Source organism: Fringilla coelebs (assembly GCF_963513975.1).
Source record: "Fringilla coelebs genome assembly, chromosome: Z".
Lineage (NCBI taxonomy): Eukaryota > Metazoa > Chordata > Aves > Passeriformes > Fringillidae > Fringilla > Fringilla coelebs.
Window position 1 is genome coordinate 62,408,432 of NC_140031.1, and position 20,998 is coordinate 62,429,429.

Consider the following 20,998-nt stretch of genomic DNA (forward strand, 5'->3'; position numbering starts at 1 on the left):
GTTGCAGTGTTGTTCATATCAGTGTGACCAGGCAGATGAAAAGAATTTGTGATTAGGGCTTGGTCAGCCTATAGTATGGCTTGTGTAACTCACTGATGAGAGGAGATTTGTACTGAAGTATTTCATGCTGTAAGCTAAAAAAACTCTGTTCAGGGAAGAGGGTGATGTCTGATAAAGTAATGTTAACATGTAGATAGTGTGTCATAACATTTTGAATTTCTGCTGTGATTTGCCAAGACATGGACTTGGATGGAAAATGTTTAAGCTGCAATTTATACTTGGATGAGAATATGTGAACTGAGTACAGTGGACTCATGGTCATATCAAATTAATGATCTGCTTTATCTGTCAGAGGATATCCGAATATTTTCTATCTATGGCTGCTCTCAGACTTTCCCATGAGAAATTGATATGAATAAAATAAAGTTCTCAAAGTGGAATGCTAAAAAGTAAATCTTAACAGGAGGGTGGCTGGCAAGAAGAGGAAGGAAGAAATTAATTTTGATCATGCTCAGTTGTAGAAGCACAGAGTTTGCTTAGAGGAATAGCTGGTAGTTCATGCTGATTAAAGATCATGACACCTAAAACTTTAGGGGCTTGTGTACAGGGTGAGTATCTGCAAAGCTGAGAAAAGGAGTTTCAGAAATAACTTGTCAATGGAAATGTGAGAGGTGATACATTTGAGGTTGTGTGTGTGTTTGCAGTCTGTTCATTTGCTGACCTTCCAGCTTCCCTAGGCATTCAGATTTTTATCTAGACACATCCATTATTTTCTTTGAAAGAATTCTGGAAATATGTCTTTCTCTACATTATCTTGCTGCTTTACACCCTGGACCTTCTTTTGTTACCATTTCTGCTATTTCTCTTTGGTTGTCTTCTAAATACATAAATTTTGAATTTTGAAAATACTGGAATACTTTAAAAATCCCCCATAAATGTGTTCCAAATAGTAGTATTTCTGAACATTGCATGAAACTAGCAGGGGAAATAAATAAATTAATTCTTTGGCCTTGCTGTATCTGTTTTTAACAAATACTGGACTTTGTGCATCCTTTTGCACCAGTCTTCAAGGCCTGTCATGTGTATCTCCTGCCTTGTTCTGAGTTTTCTCGTTTGAAAAACTGGGGCAAGTGAAGATAATGGTTCTTGAATGAAGACAGAAACAGTACTCTGGGAAAACAAGGGATCTGAAAATCAGGCCTGTGGTTATCTCTCTACTAAAAAAATTTTAATCGTGACTGGGAATGTTGCCAGGCACTGCAAGAGAATTGTTCTCACTGTTAAATTGTTAGCTTGATCCTTGGCATGTGTTGGCCTAAGCCAATGCTTCCAGAAGAGACTTGGGCAGAGTTCAGGTCTTCAATGTGTCCTAGGAAGTGTTCCATTAAGTAATTTGCATGCAGTTAACCTTTTCTGGACATTAAGAGATATTTCTGTGGTGAATTTAGGCCCCTTGCTGCTAGTTGGCCTTGCAATGGGGAATATCTTAGGGTCTTTTAATTTCAGTCTGTGAACCCAAAAGTCCTAGGTCCCAGAGGAATGCTTTATCCAACAAACCATTAAGCCACAAAAACCAGTAAATCAGTAAGCAACAACAAAAAAAGAAATTATCTCAAACTAATATGATGTTTACAATAGAGGCTATCTAAATTTTCTTTTTGTGGTGACCCTAACAAATCTTTCTGAAATTAGGAGAGTTCTTTTCGTCTCTGATAGCATTTGTAATCTTAGTCTGTAATACTTTCTGTCTCAAAATAATAGTGTTTTCTGTTTTTGTTAAATTGTTTTTAATTTTGAATGTAATTGTCTGTCAGTTTAGCTTTAGATCAATGCCCCTTCTGTTGGTTTTGTATGGGATACAGTTAATTTTGTCTCTAATAGTTAGTGTGGGGCTGTGGTTTTGATGTGTGCTGGGAACACATTTGGTAACACAGGGATGTTTTAGTTCCTGCTGAGCAGGGATAACACAGATCCAAGACCTTTGCTGCTCCTCACCCACCCCTCCAGCGAGGAGGCTGAGGGTGCGCAGGGAGCGGGGAAGGGACACAGCTGGGACAGCTGACCCCAACTGAACCAAGGGGTATCACACAGCATGTGGCATCATGCTCAGCATATAGAGCTGAGACGAGAAGGCAGAGGGAGATGTTCAGGGTAAATCATCATGAGATGTGATGGGGCCCTGCTGTCCTTCAGATGGCTGAACTGCTGTGGAAGAGGTGGATGTATTCCTTTGTTTTGCTTTGCTTGCTAAGATTTTGCTTTATCTATCAAACCATCTCTATCTCAACCCGTGAATTTTTTTCATTTTGCTGCTCTGATTCTCTTCCTTTCCCCACCAGAACAGGGTGAGGGAGTGGTTCTGGGTGCTTAGTTGCTGCCTGGGGTTAAACCACAACTCACTTAAGAAATGGGACTGTGTTGTCATGGTGGTTTGTAAATCACAGAGGCACAAATTGCTGTCTAGAAACAGCATAAAGAAGAGAACAATGAAGACATTGAATTTCCTTTGTGAAATTGTGTCCACAGGAGAGCAACAAAGATGGTGAAGGGGCCAGAGCACAGGTTCTGTGAGGAGTGGCTGACAGAGATGAGGTTGTTTAGCCTGGAGAAAAGGAGACTCAGGGTAGACCGTATCACTCTCTACAATGCTCTGAAAGGAATGTGTAGCCAGGTGGGGTCAGTCTGTTCTCCCAGGCAGCCATAGGATGAAACATATTCTCAAGCTGCACCAGGGAAGGTTTATATTTGATATTAGGAAAAATTTATTCCTGCCATTGGAATAGGCTGCCCAGGGAAGTGATGGGTTCATCATCAAATGGTGTGTAGGTGTGACACTTGAGGACATGGTTTAGTGGTGGACAGTGGTGCTCAGTTAGCAGTTGGACTCAATGGTCTCAGAGGTTGTTTCCAGATTTTAAGATTCTATGATTCTAAACCATGTAGTGTATCCATATTTTTCACAATACTGCTATCTTCTTCAGCTGATGATGTTTTACAAGTGGATTTATGGTGGAAGGGGAATGACTGACAGTACCTTTTTTGTGTTGGATAGGTACATGTAGACTTAGTATGTATGTACTTAGCATGAAGGACAAATGTCATGAAAATGCTCTTGATTTTTCTTTTGTTTTAGAGACACTAACTAGGGTCTTCGACAACCATGAGCAACCCTTTCGTACAGATTGTGGAGCCACTGGACCCGAAACAGCCTCTGAAAAAATTCTTTAATCTGAGCAAATTGGAAGATGCGAGATATGGTATGTTGACAACATAAGAGAAGAATTTTGTTAATACCGATGAATAGAACCTAAACAGACTTGGCCACTTTGGATGATACTTGGTCTCTGGCAAGAACTATGAATTCAAAAGGCAAATCTTGAAAATAAAATTTTAGCAAAATGTAATTATTGAAATTTAGAATGACAGAAATATTGGCGAATCACAGTATTTTCTCAGCATACTGTGCACACAGCAGTCTTGTTTTTGCTGAGTGGGCGAGGAGAGCTAGGCAAAACTAAGAGCACAAGTTTTCTTATACTGCTAAAGGCTGGAAAGGATCTAACACTGATATGTATGAACTAATCAGAAAGATTTTTCAGCTTTGAAAACAGTAGTGGGTAGAGAATCCTTTCTGAGGAGGCTTTTTGCCTATTTCCTCTGACATTTCCCAAATCTTTCAGTGATGCTGCTAAAAATTTTAGTGTCTGTACCATTGATTGTGGCTTAAAACTTGAGTATCTGTACCTTAGAGTTATCTGTGGTGGGTGTTTGGTGTTTCAGAAGGAAACAGGTGATTAAGGAGAATTCAGGGAGCAAGAGGAGGAACGTTTTCTCTGAATGTCAGCAACACATATCCATTACAGTTGCCAATATGTCACCAGTCAATGAATGTCAGTCTTGGTGGGTGAAAAGCAGAGAAGAGTCTTAAAGAATAGACAAATCCACATTCAGTGTTACCAGTTGATCCATTCCAGGATTCCAAGAGTGATAAACTCCAGATTCTTTAAAGGATGAAGGATGCAATTCTCGCTATTCAGCATAGAAAGGGAATAGCTTAGCAGGGAAGGGCAGGAGAAGATTCTAAAAAACCCCAAAACAACAGTAACAATAGCGCCCAAAACTCCCAAATAAACAAAATCCCCCGAAACAAAACCCCCAACAACAACCAACCCAAATTGTTCTGAATTACTGTGTCCTGAATAATATATATTTTATTTTTTTAACAATAGTGCTAATGAGGTCTCACTGAGATTAAGTGACTTTTATGTCTTGAGGCCAGCCCTGTGTATAAAGTTGGAAAAAACTTCTCAAAAGATTTTAAAATGTGAATGTTTTGAGAGGCAATCAAGCAACTGTTATTAAAGTGGACCAAAGGGGGAAGGACTGAGACATGTTTGGGTTTTTTCTTCACACCCATTCCTTGTAGAACAGCTGTCAGGACTGCTCCAATAGTATTTTGTGTCATCATCTTTAAATATTTCTGATTTGAAGTAAAAGAAGATTGATAGGTGCACAGTCTGACTTTCATTCAGTTTCCATCTCTTGAGATGAAGAGACTGCATAGGCCACTAAAGCTGTGCTTTTCAACATGGCAGGTAGAAAACTATTCTTTTCCTGGTGCATTTATATGTCTGTATTCAGTGATAAGAGTGAGAGCAAACTTCAGAAAAACAAGATGAGCACAGCATGTTTTCAGGGTTGCTGTGCTCTAGAGGATGGAACAGTCCCTCAGCAAAGATGTCTGCTGTGTCACAGGAGCTGAGATAATAAACCTGCTGAAAGCATCAAGGGGAGCAGGTCAGTTAGTACTGACCTCCTGGCAAAGCTGGAGGTGGAAAGAGGGGTTTGGATAATCAGAATAAACCCTTGTGAGAAAATGGGGCCCTGTCTGCCCCTGGCATGGAACTTTGCACTTGCTGACATATGCCCTAAGGTAAAAACTCAGTTTGTTTCTTGCCTCTTGCCCATGCAGCTCGCCTGCCATTTTCCATTCGAATCCTCCTGGAAGCAGCGATCCGCAACTGTGATGAGTTCCTAGTGAAGAAAGGAGATGTTGAGAATATTCTCAACTGGAAAGTGATGCAACACAAGAATGTTGAAGTGCCATTTAAGCCTGCAAGAGTTATTCTGCAAGACTTCACGTGAGTCTGATGGTCTCCAAAGCAAGGAACAGGGTCTTTTGAGAGTGCAACAATGCTCAGCTTGGGATGGGGGGGTGAGCTGAGGGGAAGAATAGCAGTGAGATATATGGAAAACCCTTTTTCAGCTTTCCTGGTGGTCATGCTACAGACAACACTTGGAGAGGCAAACACTCAGAATAAGAGCATTGAAAAAAACTTTTCTGAGATGGAGCAGTAAATACCTTCACAAAACTTCAAAACAGGGGAAGAAAATGGGATTGATAAATTGCATCCAATTGAGGAAGTTTGGTGTTTAGAAGTTATTCTTTGAAGAGGTGGTATTGTCAGTTCTCTCTCTCTCTCTCTCTCTCTCACATTTTTTTGTTTGGTTGGTTTTTGTTTGTTTTTGTTCCCCAGGGGTTCTTGCTTACAATTTTCTACCAATTTCAGTTCTTATTTATAACCACATCATTTCTTCCTGTTTTAAGTCTGTGTTATTATATTTTTTAAGACTTCTCTGCTGTTGAAAAAATAAGTGTGTTATTTTTCCCAGAAATGCAAATTGAGATTCCTACCTAATGGACTCTAAAAAATGGGCCTTCTTATTGCAGTGAGTCCTCAGGTGTAAGTAATAATCATATAATAGTCCCTGTTCAATGTGGAAAGTCAATTTTCAGGTGAAACAATAGCATCTTATTGTTCTAATACAGCATTTGACTTGCAAGTCTACTCAATGTTTTTTGTATCTTTGTCCTCTGTCTTTATAAAATATTTTAGTACATCCACCGTAAGTTCAGTGGAGCTATGCTGCCAGTTGATTTTCTTCCTCAATGGTAGAGGGCCTAAGCTGTCAGAGGTTTTCAAAGTGCTAGAGACCCAGTACAGCTCAACTTAAAGACATTAGAAAAAATTGGCAAAACTTTAAATGAAAGAAGTGCTGATTTCCTAGCTATTTTTCATCCACTAGCTGTTGTTAATGTTTTGAAAAACTGGAGCAGAGAGGAAGCTGAACTTTCAAGCAAACATTGTTCCTTCTCTTACTGCTCTTCTTTCTTGCCCACTACTCCTGCTGAGCTTTAAAAATGTGTCTGTAAGTTTGCAGAGCAATTGCATTCCTGGAAAATGAGCTCTTGGACAGGCCTCTGAGGACCTTTTTCAAAAAGGCAGCTTTGGCAACTTTCCAAAAGCTATGCAGCAATTACGTTCAGGTTGTCCTGGTTTAGAATTATCTAACTTCCTAGTTAGGATTATTCTGTATTTATCTTAAGTTCTTCTAAGATGGTAGAAGGATATTATGTGTGTTCCACATTAATTGTATAACATTCATAAGCTGGCAAAATTCTTCTGTTTTCCTCCAACCCCCCCACCCCCCCTAACACCAAATTCCCACAGGTAGAATAACACAGAATTTCATATTTTTCTTACAAAAAGCTTATCCTGGAATGTCAAACTGTTGAACAATATCAGTTAATTGTGTCCACTTTAGATAATGTGGATCATTTTTCCTGTTGATTTTTTGGTAATTATTCAGGATTTTCAAGGTAAAATTCAGTAGGAATGAAAAAGCCTTTTACTGCTGTTGTTGCATGGTTTCTGATATTTAAAAAAATTGTAATAACTTCCTTATAGTCAGAGTTAAAAATATAAACCATTACTACTTTGGGATGCTCTTAGAAAAATGTAGTTTTTTCAGTGGGTTGCTCATTGATGCCAGATCCTTATGAGCACATCAGAGAACTCTTTTTGTTTTAGCACCCAGCAAAATCAGATAGGTAAGTATGTAAGAAGGTTTTCCAAGTCGGTTGAAGATATTATGGTAGAACATACCTCAGTAGAAAACTGAGAGTGCGTGTGCAGAGAAGCATTAGAAGCTGTGTTAAAATAAATATTGAAAAGTGTATGATGTCTTAGACAAGTCAAGTGTTGAAATGTCAGATGTTCTGGTTGCTACTCCTTATTTGCTTGCATTGAAAATGGAGCACAGTTTGCTTTGTATGTGACAGTAGCTGTCTGTTCTCTATCTCAGGATTGGTTTTTTTGTTTTTTTTTTTTTTTTTCTGTTTTCAAATTGTTTCACCATGCTCATTTTGTTTCTGTTGTAGTGGGGTACCTGCTGTGGTTGACTTTGCTGCAATGCGTGATGCTGTGAAGAAACTTGGTGGGGACCCTGAAAAAATAAATCCTATCTGTCCTGCTGATCTTGTGATAGATCACTCCATCCAGGTTGATTTTAACAGGCAGTAAGAATAAAAAACTCTTTACTTCTTAATGGTAGTAAGTCAACTGAATCCAGTTACTGGTCCTCAAGGTAGTTCTACTGGTTATACTGTTAGCATTTGTACTACAACATTCCAGACTTTAAGAAATTTTAAAGTTAGAATGTTGTATCAGCTGTGGTGATCTGTGTTGTATCTATCAGTAGCAAAAGTCTGTACTAAACTGTTGATAGGAGACTCATTCCAGGCCTGTGTTTATTGTACTTCTCTTTAATAATGATACATTATTATTAATTGCTCAGAAATGGCATTTTTTCCCATGTGCACTTTTTTGACCCCATAAGGGTTTTTAGAAAGGATGAATGGGAATGTTTCCTTTCTTCCTCACTTCTCCAAGAATAGAGGTGATCTGCACTAGGCTCACTTCTGAGGAACTGCTTTCTGCTTCAGTGCCTCCAAGCAGAAGAGCATGAGACTCTGCTTACTATGGCCCCTATGAGTTCTGGAAAGAAACATAAGATTATTAAGTCCTCAACATGCTGAGGGCAAAGATACAAAGACTCACTAGGATTCACTAGACCTACAGTGAAATAAAAGTCCTCCATATACAGGTCCTTCTGCCCTCCAAGGTACATAAATATTGACCTACTGACCTAATCTTCCAAACAGATCCTGCAGTCACATATTTTGTGGTGACTTCCTTCCATCTTGAAGTTTTTTGGTATGCAGTTACTAATCATTATTTTTTGTCACAGCTTTATTTTATTTTTATTAGGTTCGTTAACATATGCAAGAAAATAGAGATTTTTCTCTCATATAAAGAACACAGGCCAGATTTATGCTTCAGTTCTTTCAAACTCTGCAGACTTAAGTTAGGCAGCTGATTGAAGTGAAGAATTTATTAACACTGTTTTGTAACACAGTCTTCAGACAGCACTCTATCATAGTGACAACAAATGAAGTTGCAGGACAGTTGTGTTCCACTTTCCTGCCTTGCTGATTCCTTCTGATTTAAGTATTGGAAAAGTCACATTTTGCTAACATGCAGTGTTGCTTTTCTCAGGCTACAACATTTAGGCCTGCCAAATGCAGATTAGTATTAACATTTGAAGCAGAGTTCAGGTATTATCTTTTAAGATTTCTTAAATCCTTTTCATTGGTTGCTTGTAGTGATACTAAAATGGTACAATGGGTCAGCATTCACATTAGCTAATAAATCTTCTTTTACTTCAACCTTTGACTAGATATAAAATTTATGTGGTAATTTTGGTTCTGACAGCTGATTGGTTTTTTTTTGCAGGCCAGACAGCTTGCAAAAAAATCAGGAGCTGGAATTTGAAAGGAACAAAGAAAGATTTGAATTCTTAAAGGTACCAACAAAAATAATCTTATTTGCACGGAGAAAAGTTCAGCGAATGAAAGTTCTTCCAGCGCTCATGTTGAAAATATTTTACTTTAATTCCTTTTGTTTCAGTGGGGCTCTCAAGCTTTTAAAAACTTCAGGATTATTCCGCCAGGCTCTGGGATCATCCACCAAGTGAACCTGGAGTACTTGGCAAGAGTGGTGATGGATCAGGATGGCTACTACTATCCAGACAGCGTGGTTGGCACTGACTCGCACACCACCATGATAGATGGCTTGGGGGTGCTTGGCTGGGGTATGTACAGCAGTGTATCGTGAGCAGTCTCTTTGCTCAGGGAGCTGTGTTTTGGGCTCTGGTGAGTTAATCCTGGTTGGCAGATTACCCCCACCCAATCACTTCCTCCCTCCTCCTGCTAGCACAGTGGGGGAAGAGAATGTTAGTCCAAATGCAAGATTAAAGTAATGGGTAGAGACAAAGACAGTTTAAGTGAAGGGAATGCAGGGAAAGTGAGTGCAGGGAAAGAAAATGAAAGAAGTTATGCAAAGACATTCGCCAGCTCTAGTCAGCACACCAAAGCCCAGCCAATCCCTGGGCAGTGGCTAGTTTGGAAAGCCCACCTGGTGATGAGCCTGATGTTTTATGGCATGGAATGTCTCATGGTTCACCTCTCTTCAGCTGTCCTGGCTGTACCTCTTACACTGTTTTTCCCACCCCAGCTTACTTGCTGAGGGGCAGGATGAGAAACAAAAAGCATTGATGCTGTGTAAGGACTGCTTAGCAATAGCTAAAACTCTGGTGTGCTATCAACACCGCTTTGGTCACAAATCTAAAACATGGCACTGTATGGGCTGCTGTGAAGAAAAGTGATCTCTGTGCCAGCTAGGCACACTTACATAGCCTAACCCCAAGTGCAAGTAACCTGATAAGGTCTCCTACAGTTATATAAGACTTTGTAACTTAGCTCCCCTTTCTGATAACTGCCTCAGATGATTTCTGCTACATGTTTTGTTGGCTTTGTTTGGATTTTTTTTATATCCTTTTCCATTCTGCATTTAAATGACAAGGAAGTAGATAAGGAAAATATTAAATAAAAAAAGAGAATTGAACTATCACTGACCACCCAGTTTTTCTTGTGTCACTTGGTTACTTTAAAAGTGTTGGATTGTCCAAAAAGTACTGAAGATAAAAATTTATTAGGTGGAAGGTGCTGAAAATTAAATCTGAATGACTTAAATATGACTGGAGAGGACATTATGCAAAACAGAACGGTGATGTTCTAATACCAGTTCTATGCACAATATTTGTTACAGGAATAGATATAAATAATTTATTTTTACTTGTAGTGGAGAACTGAAGTGCTTGAATTATTGAATAAATAGGTAACTGTGGAGTGGAAGTATTTGTGGTCATCCCATACAGTAGCAAAGACTTCAGCTGAGCCTTTATTTTCCTGTGATATGGTGATAGGAGCACTATTGAAACATCTGTTGTACAAATATGGGACACACTGTGTTTTTAAAGAGTGTTAGCTGTTCGTGAATGTGCTTATAAAGTTCTGAGCACCACATATGGTAGGACTTTCTGATTTTAATAACACACCTATTGTACTGCAGCAGTATTGGTTGAGTGAGACTTTCTGAATCAAGGGTGAAAGAGTTCCTGGCTTAGAATACAAAGGTTCAATGTATCTAAAGCATGACATCTCTTATTCTATTGCAGCATGTGTATGGAGCCATCATTTAGAAGTAGCACTAAAGCCTGCTTGGAAAAGTGTGACTCTTAGCCTCAGTTTTTCTCCAGAATATGAAAAGTATGGCTGGACACAGTCTATAGCTTATGGGCTCAAATTCTTGCATATTCTTGGATCCAACATTTTTTCCAGAGGCTGATGATGTTGAACTTGGTTTGTGACTGTCAGTGGTAGTCAGTCAGCTATTTTGACTTACTTGAATGTTTAAAAATGATTCAACACCCAGTGAAAGGAGCCACATGATTGGATCTGTCACAGCATTGTCTTTTAAATTAACAGAGGTATATAATTTTGAATGAAAGAAATTAGAAATTATTTTTCAGAACCATACTTAGATTAAGTGGGAAAAAGGATTGGAGTAGGGATTTGGTATTCATAAGCAGCTATTACAGGCAGTTTTTTCTAGCTTAGTATTCATTGAGCTAAACAAAAGGTAGAAGGAGATTTCAGAGAAGAAGATAAATATACGAGGGACTTTTTACTGGCAGAAAGTTATAAAACTGCTTGATGGCTTGGCTGCTTAATGCTAAGTTGCTAGATAATAAACATCATGGCTTTGTTAGATTGCATATGACTATGACATCTTGATATGTTACCTTAATAAATTAGCAGTATTCAGTAGTAGCTGGAATTCTGATAGTGAAGGTGTGCTTATGCAATGGTTTCCACCTACACACTTCCCAAACCCTGTTGAAACATAGTGGACGTAAGGGAAGATATTTCTGTCTTAACAAGTACCTTTTATGTTAGCATTCTTTAGTAACATTTCTTTCTTTCAAAATAATTTCTGATTTTTTGTTTGGTGACCAGCAATCATGGTCTGCATATGTTTCACTCACAGGACATACTCAGTGTCATGTCAGTGGTTTTTGGTTTGTTGCATTACATGCTTAAGATATTAAAAAAAATTTACATCTGTTATTGTAAAAGCCAAGCATCCTTAGAGTAAGTTACTTAGATTCACCTAATATGGCTTAGATTCACCATCCAATGGCTTAGAACAAGGATGAAAATATGAAACTAAATGAAATTTAAAACCCAGCCTTGGAGGAGCAGCAGCTAGATGAGGAATCTCTTAGCAGAAGACTCAGACTGTGTGCTTTCTCTCTGCTTTCACACCTTAAATAGAGTACTTATAAGGCAATTGACTTCATGAGTTTATCTCTGACATGTTAGTATCTTTCTGAATATTTGCATTGCATCCTCCTGTTGTGTGCAGGTGTGGGTGGCATTGAAGCAGAAGCAGTGATGTTGGGACAGCCGATCAGCATGGTGCTTCCTGAGGTGGTTGGCTATAAGCTGGTAGGAAACCCTCAGCCACTGGTAACATCCACTGACATTGTGCTCACCATTACCAAGGTAAATTACCAAGATTTGATATTTTGATGTTACTGCTGAGAGGTAAACACATTCTGTAGGACAGAGCCACTGTACAGATTGTGTAAGAACCCTATGTGTGCTTCCAGGTAGTCATTTTGATTTTTTAAAAACCTTTATCACTATCTGTGGACTGGATTCAGCTCATTAAGGACAGTTTTTTAGGCAAATCTGTTTCCCAGAAGGCACACAAGTATATGTTGGGACATTTTGGAATTCAGTAATGTTTTGGTGCAGCAGTGCTTTTTCCTCTGCCTCAAAAGAACTCTGATGACTTGTTTTTTGAGGTCACCACTTAAAATAAGGCAATATAAAATCTGGAAACCAGGCAGTAAGCATTGCAGTCTTATTTCTTCCATGTGCAGGTGTTTGACTCTTGTCATATATTTATAATATGTTTACTCACTCTCTGCATTGTCACTGAATTAAGAGTATTACTGGGTTAGCATTAGTGCTGTTGGAAGTCAGAAATCTGGTGCAGAAGTTCATTATGGAATGCTGTTTACAGAGAGACCTTCAAAAGGGGAAAGCCAACATTTTTTTTTCATCATTTTATTTAAATGTTGAGTATGTTCAGTTTGACTCGTACTTGTGCAGTTGTTTCTCCCTATTTTTCCTTCTTCCTGGGTTTGCTGTGTGAAGACTCTCCGCACAGTTCTCTTCTTAGAACATCATGTTGAGAAAAATACAATTGTAAGGCAGTCTAGTTTAAATGAAAGGAAGAGCAAGTTTTAGAAGAAATATGGTCCTATGTTTACCTTATTATTGAAACTTTACATCTCTATGTCCTCGTCTTCATGATTTAGTTTAGCAAAAACTTTTTGGTTTCAAATGGCTGTAGAAATCTTCACAAGAGATTTCTCTGAGTCAAAAGCTGGATTTTGTAACAGACATGCTCATGTCACTTCACACATAACAATGACACAGGCACTGTATTTTTATAACAGCATCTTCGTCAAGTTGGAGTTGTGGGTAAATTTGTGGAGTTTTTTGGTCCTGGTGTTGCCCAGCTGTCGATTGCTGACCGAGCCACCATTGCCAATATGTGTCCAGAGTATGGAGCAACAGCTGCCTATTTTCCAGTGGATGATATTAGCATTGGGTACCTGGTACAAACTGGTGAGTATAAGAAGAGACCACTAGTTAAGGGGTAATTGAAAGTATGCCAAGTCTACATTAGCAGTGGGATTGAATCAGGTGAAGCCTTCTAAGCTTCAGTTCATTTTTCTCTTGGTATTTACTTATTGAGACTAGTTTTTGCACTTAGGATGCATGTTTAGGAAGAGCTGAGTGTTGGATTTATGGCAGCCTGCCAAAAATCTGAAACTATATTGTCCAGATGACAGAAATAGGAAGCTAAGATGTTGCTCTTCAAAAGCCACTAAGTCTTCTCCATTGGTTTGTTTTTAGTGGATCTCTAATATTTGTCTTGAAAGGGTCTTGTGTCAATAGACAAAGACGCTTGTCTATTGACAGCGTGCCTGTTATGCACTTTTTTTTGCTCTATTCTGTCAGATGGTGGTTCCTCAGTTTCACTTGCATTTTGGTTTTGCTGTATCTGGCTTTCATTTTAGGCCGTGACAAAGAGAAGGTTATGTGCACAAAAAGGTATCTTGAGGCTGTGGGAATGCTGAGAGATTTCAATAACTCTTCTCAGGATCCAGACTTCACACAGGTTAGAAACTATTCTGTTTTCTGGCTCCTTGCTTTATGCCCTATTTTATTGTGACAATTATCTGTTTTTCACAGAAACTAAGAAATAGTCAAGGGATTCCTTGTCCTTTGCTTTGGTCTGCACAGCTGTCTTATTTTAAGGTCCAATGGAATGAGACAGCTGGCTCTTCAGGTGTGAAAACTTGGATGTAGGTATAGATTGACTCTCAGTTGACCTCCAGCTGGTGCAGATTCTTTCAGTTTTGTTTCATGGAGCTTTGAGGAGGCCTTCCAGCCTGAAGGATACTCTGAATTGTAGCTATGGAGATAATGTGGATGTTGTGTGTGTAAGCCTTGTTTGCAGTTTTTTTCTGTTCTGTCAGTTATTTTACTGTGTGAATCAGGACCCTTAGAAGCTCTCTGTGGTAACCACAGAGCGCACAGTCAATTTTCTATGCAAGACAATTAAGACCTTACTCTGTGTCCTTGAAAGTCAAGAATATTCCTGGATTTCTCTGCTGTAAAATTTTATGTTGTAACTTGTGTTTGGGTCTGCATGGTTATTCAAAAATCTTAGATTTGGAAGGATGTAGCGCATTATAAAAACAAAGTTGGAAAATGGGTGAGGAGTAGATTAATAGTCTGCTTTGTTTTGTATCAATTCCAGTATTTCTTCACATCACTTTTTAACCTGCTTCTAGCGTGTAAAAAGACAAAAAATAATTTATAATTCTTAGATGCTTTAGTTACATTGGGTTTTTCAGTAACTTTAGTACTTTTGATAGCCTTACCTGTAAGCTGGCAGCATCTAAAATTAGAAGTGTTCCTTTTCTTTCTGCTCTTCCCATTCTCATGTGTCTTCAGTAATTTTTGCAAATAACGATGAGCAGACTTAACATTGATTCAACAGCAGAGGTAAGCATACCTGTGTCTTACCTGGTTTCAACTTATCAGGCAGTGCCCAACCACTCTCTGTTTATCTTACTTGAACAGGTTGTTGAGTTGGATCTCCATAGTGTTGTGCCTTGCTGCAGTGGACCAAAAAGACCTCAGGACAAAGTTGCTGTGTCAGATATGAAGAAGGACTTTGAGACTTGTCTGGGAGCCAAGGTAAGGACTGGGAACATTTGGTTAAACAAACAATTCATGCTTATAAAAAGCTGCCTGGTGTTCAGGAACTGCATTCTGTGGTTGTGTGTTGTTTGTTTGCCTACTGAAAAATAAATGAGGATATTTGACTGCAGTTTCAAAGGTGACAGAAGCAACAGGTAGTTTAAAATTGTGATGTTGCTTTTCTTTCATGAAAGTGTTCATGTCCTATTGGAGTAGTATTTCTTTCTGATCTTAGGGCTAACATGGTTTTGACATAGACTAGAATTTCTGAACTCTGCCACGATGGGGTATTGTTAACAGAAGGGAAAAAATACCCACTGCACTGAGTTCTCAGATAACTACCCTACTCTTCAGCTCTCCAAGCATTCCAAGCAGGTTATGCCCTGAATCCACAATGTAATTTTGCACTAAGTATTGAATCTGTTCAGCAGAGCAGAACTGTATGTGTCTCTGTGACTCTTGGATGTTGGTGGTAAAGACAGAAAACTACTGCATTCTGCATCATCCAGTCAAAAGTGGTCATTGAAAGAGAAGCTAGATTTATATTGAATGAATATTCCTGGATACTTAAGTTTTCTAAATCAGTTTGAAGCCTTACCTGATACAGTAACCACCCTTGTTAAAGGCACTATGGAACTCCAGTGATTTAAAAGAAATCTAAATTATAGCAGTTCCTAATAATTCTTGGTTTGTTACATTTTCCAAACTCCATTAGGTAATCTTTTGCTTTCAGATCTTTAAATGTAATTTTTCATGGCATGAACAGTGCCTACTTGCTCTTTGCTTTTTTTGCAACTATCAGACCTTTGCCTCTCAAACCAGCTCCTGGTATACATTCGAGCTGTTTGATAATCCTGGCTTAAAAGTCTTATGTGTTATGCTAAAATCTCAGGACTAGATCATGTGCTAAGACTATGTGTGGTCAGGAATGTCTAACAACCAGGAGTAAGAAGCATCTGAGAAATCCAAAGAAGGATATATTCGTACAGGAAGAAAATACAAATATGTTTTGCTGCAAAGGCTGCCTGTTTTACCAGTAAACAGAGAAGAGGAGAAACTTCCAGAAAGAATAATTTTTGTCTGCCATTTTGGTTGACCAGAGATGTAGACCTTCACTGTCAGATCTAAAAGCACAGGCATGGGTGTAACTAACAGCCCATAGTAATGTTCAGTTAAAATGCTTATGTTAACCACTCATTTTGATTCTTACTTTCTCCTCCCACAGCAAGGATTCAAGGGATTCCAAATTGCACCAGACCACCACAACAGCATAGTAAAATTTAATTTTGAGGGGCGTGACTTCGAGCTTACTCATGGTTCAGTCGTGATTGCTGCCATTACAAGCTGTACAAACACCAGTAATCCCTCAGTTATGTTGGGTGCAGGTAAGCTGATTTGCCTAATGTGCAGTAGCTTCTCTATGACTCTGAATGTGTGTCCTAAAGACAGCAACAGCAACACTGATGTAATTCAAGGTGTACAGTGCTGGTTTTGTCATTTGGAGTGTTAAAACTGAACTCAGTTTCTAAGGGTAGTGAGGGACTTGTGGAAGTGGTAGCTAGAAATGTAAGTTGACAAAAATGTATTCTTCCTGCACTGTCTTTTCTGCAAGGCAAGCTGGAACTTAATTAAGCAACACTTTTGACACTTTTCCAAATGCACAGAAGCTGATATATAGAGATAAGAAGAAGCTGTTGCCAGAAGAGGGACAGTGAAAAATGGTCTTTTGGGGCAAGTCCAAAGGTGCTCTGATCTGTTAGCAGAGTGAAAAACATACATTTAGCTAGAGGTTGAACTCTAAAGCTGTTATAAGAGTCTGGGGGCATGGTAGGTGTGATTAGAGGAAGCAATTGTGTTCTCAGGGATTGCCAGTTTCAGAGCCTTTTCATTTACATCTTAACTGCATCCAAAAGGAAGCCAGAGATGAGCTTGGTATGCACCACTACAGAACAGTTAGTCTGACTTGGTTGTATAAAATTTCAGGTCAGGAGATTGTTCATTTTTAACATGACTAGTCCAGGCAGAAATTTTTTATTCCTAATGTGTGCTTCTGGCAACAAAATAGGAATGAAGAATGTCAGCTTGAAGGGTTCAATGCGTACTCGACAAGTTTGGCCCAGTTTCCCAGTTTTACATGTTTACATATTCCTTTCTCTGCTCTGCAAACATATACATAGATGGTATCTGTCACTGTATGATAATTGCTGCATAGAGGCTTACTAGTCTGTCAGACTGTTCATGCGATGCAGACTTCATTCCTACAAAGGTCAGAAGGGGTGTGCACTGGGCGGTACAAAGGCCCTTCACCAGAGAGGATTACTTCCTGATTAAAGTAATATAATTTCTATTTGCTCCTATGTGGTGCTGGGAAGCTTTTGGGACAGCAGTCTCTGTCAACAGCCACTTTGTGTTTGGCATTTTGATGTGATATTTATCCCTTGTTTTTAGACTAGCACCTATCTTTGCATAGTTTACATACCAGCAGTTCACTCCCTCCCAGGCCAAAGGTCTTTTAAACTCTAGCAACAGGTTCAAAGTCCATCATAAACTAAGATGTGAGGCAAAAGAGAAGCAGAGGAGAGACCTGCTCGTTCTCTTACCACTTTGAGAGGAATTGAATTGAGTTCAGAATTGAACAAGTTGTTCCAATCAACTTGCTTTTAACAGGACAGCTAGAGCAGCATACCTCTTTCCTCAGGTCCATTCTGCATTATCACAGAAATATATCTGTATTTCTTTCTTTCAAGGATCAAGAAGTAGGTTTTCTCCAGGCAGACTGTTTGCCTTGTCTATTCCCTTAGTTCTAGATGGATGAATCCCTCAGTTGTGCCTCTTGAGACTAGTTTCCTCTAGTGTTTGGCTCCCAGGCTAATGACATGCATTTTTAACCTTCTCTGAAGCAGCAGGGATGCTAAATGCACTTTGAGTGCATTCACTACTATGTAATGCTCAGCACACTCAAGAATGTAGTCCTAAGGATTTTGGTGTATATGCTCAGATTTAGTGACTACTCTCACCTTTGCTGCCTTTCTGTACAGCAGTATTTATGTTTTGACCTTGACAAGGAAGGAAAAAGTAATTCTGTCAGTCTCTGATAACTGTAAACAGCAGTGTTGTACCCACAAGAGATACCCGCAAGAAACGCAATAGTTTGGCTTTCAGGATGAAGTTTCAAATGAAAGTAAATAAACATACAGCATTCCCAATTAAGTAAGCAAGCTAAAAAAATCCAGGATATGAGCAGTTGTTTCAAACTATTGCTATATATCCTGTGCACTATGCAGGGGCTGTGTGTCTGTGGGGATAGTGGGTATGTTCTGTAGGAACTTTGATAGCCTAATCTGACTGTAAAAAGGTGTTGGATTAAGGTTGCTCAGAGGAACTGAAGTTCTGGCATTTCCTTGCCAACTTTGAGAGTTTGACTATGCTATCTTTTCAGAACTGGTATAAACCACAAGATGGAGGCCAACACTTTCAAACAGGCGTCAAACTCTCAGTTCCTAGGATGACCATTTGTTCATGGTCTCATTTTTAGAAGTATCCAAGAGCTCCAGTTTCTGCAGATTCCTCTAGTAGCTAAGGAAGCTCAGCAACTTCAGGAATAGGACTGCTTCTTTAAATTCACATGCATAAGCCATCTCACACAACACTTAAAAGTGTCATGGTTCAGGTCATGTCTAACAGAGGTGCCAGACAGCTGGCAAAGACAAACCAGTTTGATGACATTTTCCTGTTGGAGATCATGTTGGATCAAAGCACAGCTTATGTCTATTTTCTTATCTAAATGAATGTCATGTGTGAGGGGGAAAATGTAGCATGGGAATGTGAAGTTTTGCATAGTTTGCCTATCTGCTGTTTCTTTTATGTTCATTCTGGAAAAGAACTGGAGAGGACTTGTTCTCTGAACATGCATCTTGGTATGGACAATTTATTTCAAAGGAAAGAATTCAGGATAAATGTGTGTCTAGTAAGACCACTGAAGTATCTCTATGCATATTACAAATCCAGGAGTGGTAAAACAGCACTCGTGCAACAAGCTGTGAATTGTGAGATGGCTTTTTTGTGGCAAGGACCAGTATTGGTACTCTTATAGCCTTCTTCCCCTGAAGGCAGCAAGTCCTATGCTGGCAGTTTCTTCTCTGGGTTACTATACCATGGTAAATGGGAACTTAACAGGTTTTCTTTGTTCATTGCATTTTTTGTGAGACATTTGTCTTACAAATAGTGCTCTGAATTTTGAATGTCTTCTTGCTGCCACAGCGAGAGCATCTTATTGGAAGCAATTTCCATCAGTTTTATAGTGGAACAGAAATTGCAGGCTGGATTGGTACAGTTCAACAGATCGCTTGTCCTCTAGCTGGCTGTCATGGAATTAGTGCTGTTGGCTTGCTGTACCGTTTCATTGCTGGCGCCTTTTCTGTTCCCTGTTATTTAATGGTATCTCTCCGAACATGCTTATCCACCAAACTTTCTCACTTCCAGGAAAATCTGTAACTATTCTCTGTATTTTTCAGGATTGCTTGCTAAGAAAGCTGTTGAAGCTGGTTTGACAGTGAAGCCATACATTAAAACTAGCCTGTCTCCAGGAAGCGGGGTCGTCACTTACTATCTAAGGGAGAGTGGAGTTATGCCTTACCTTTCTCAGCTAGGGTAGGGGTGCTTTTCTTACTGTTGTCCTATGGCTGCTCAACTAAAAGCATTGAACAAGTGTTACTCTTGAGCTAAGAATGACACCAGAACCGATGAGAGACTCTATTGTTAGAAGAGAAAAGAAGCTTTATAACAAAGAGTTCTCCAGTTTATATAAACTGATACATTTTATTTAACTAGTTAATACAAAACATCTTTCTCACACGCAGTCTTTGAGAAGAACAAGAAACAAAGTGAAAAAACACCGCCTGCCTGCAGATTGTTCGTACTAACAAGTTTTCACATTCCTACAACTCCCTAAAATTCTCACAAGCTACTGTGAGAAACAATTGCTGTTTCTCTCTCCCTGACCAAGCTAATATCTACAGACAAGTGATGCAATAGAATAATTATTTCTCTGTACAGCTTAAAAGATATTGCAGTTACCTTATGGTGTGATCCTGCATGAGTAAACACATTGCTGTTGTGCTGGCTGGCTTTGTACCAATGATGAAGGCCTGCTGTAACTTCTTGAAGACTTAACGTTCTTAAGCAAGAGAATGGGTTATTTTGAAGACTAATTGTTTTGAAACAGTGTAAATGGCACTATATTGTTGTTCCTCTTGCTAGGTAACACATTTTCCATGGACAGTCACTGTAGTGGTAAAAATAGTGCATTTAAAAAATGCTGTTCTCAGTAGCATTTCATTTGTTAAAACAGTGTTTCTCCTGAAAGTAACAATTGCCATCTGCTGAGTGGTTAAATGTCTTGCTCCAATGTAGCTTTTTGTTCACCATTATCTTTATACTTTGTATAGGTTTGATGTGGTGGGTTACGGCTGTATGACATGTATTGGCAATAGTGGACCCCTCCCAGAGTCTGTTGTTGAGGCCATTACACAGGTATGCAGTTTTTCCTGTGCAGCTCATTTATGTTAGCTGTTCTCTGCTGTGTGCTGTTCTGAGCTGTATTATTCTTTGTGTTGACTCTTTTCAGCTCTGTACAAAGTACATTCAGTCTATATTCTTTTCTGTGGGAAGTGTTTTGGGATTGTTCAGGAGACAGTTCTGTGACTGTTCATTGTTGTTGCAGGGCGGTGAGGCTCTGCAGACTTTTTGTGTGAGTGGATTCTGCAAGCACCTGACCTATCTTTGTCTCAAACTCCATCTTACAGGGAGACCTTGTGGCAGTGGGTGTGTTGTCTGGCAATAGGAATTTTGAAGGGCGTGTCCATCCCAACACCCGTGCTAACTACCTGGCCTCCCCGCCGCTGGTGATAGCCTATGCAATTGCGGGGACCATCCGGATTGACTTTGAGAAAGAGCCTTTAGGTAAGACAGTGTTGGGGTGCTTCTTTTCACAGCTTAGGAACTAAACTGTTGGGAATTAAGCACTTGAGAAACATTTGTCCTAGGGAAGTGCTTTAAAGTACTAAGTGCCTCTGGGAGACAAATTATGCAAGTGTTAAGTCAGAGCAACAAGGAGTCAGAGATGATGGAGAAAGAATAATGCTCTGGCCTGGCTTCCCCCTGATTGCACTGGGTCATCATTTTGGTTATATCTGGGTGATAGCCTTTCAAGAGCCAGCCTGAGGTAGTAGATTTTCAAGGACCTTCAAAGAGCCCTTCCAGCATAAATGATTCTATAAATTGTTCTGGAAGGCCATTGGAAGTCACAAAAGAAAGGTTATGTTCAGGTATTACCAAGTGTGTGACTCAGTTTTCTGTGAGGTCCTTGCAAGTGAAATAAAGTGTGTCTTGTGAGTGTTACAAGGA

The 20,998-nt window shown here is 39.3% G+C and overlaps 1 protein-coding gene across 2 annotated transcripts in view; it reads left to right on the forward strand.

Moving 5' to 3' along the window:
• ACO1 (aconitase 1) overlaps nt 1-20,998 on the forward strand; it is a 54,896-nt gene that overhangs the window by 27,415 nt on the left and 6,483 nt on the right. For both annotated transcript variants that reach the window (XM_084224898.1, XM_084224897.1), the window contains exons 2-14: nt 3,134-3,257; nt 4,973-5,141; nt 7,223-7,360; nt 8,637-8,706; nt 8,811-8,994; nt 11,670-11,809; nt 12,775-12,946; nt 13,402-13,502; nt 14,474-14,590; nt 15,819-15,978; nt 19,108-19,243; nt 20,041-20,125; nt 20,398-20,554. In XM_084224898.1, the coding sequence (XP_084081024.1) occupies nt 3,161-3,257; nt 4,973-5,141; nt 7,223-7,360; nt 8,637-8,706; nt 8,811-8,994; nt 11,670-11,809; nt 12,775-12,946; nt 13,402-13,502; nt 14,474-14,590; nt 15,819-15,978; nt 19,108-19,243; nt 20,041-20,125; nt 20,398-20,554 (1,726 nt within the window). In that variant the 5' untranslated portion in view covers nt 3,134-3,160. The remainder of the gene's footprint in view (nt 1-3,133; nt 3,258-4,972; nt 5,142-7,222; nt 7,361-8,636; nt 8,707-8,810; nt 8,995-11,669; nt 11,810-12,774; nt 12,947-13,401; nt 13,503-14,473; nt 14,591-15,818; nt 15,979-19,107; nt 19,244-20,040; nt 20,126-20,397; nt 20,555-20,998) is intronic.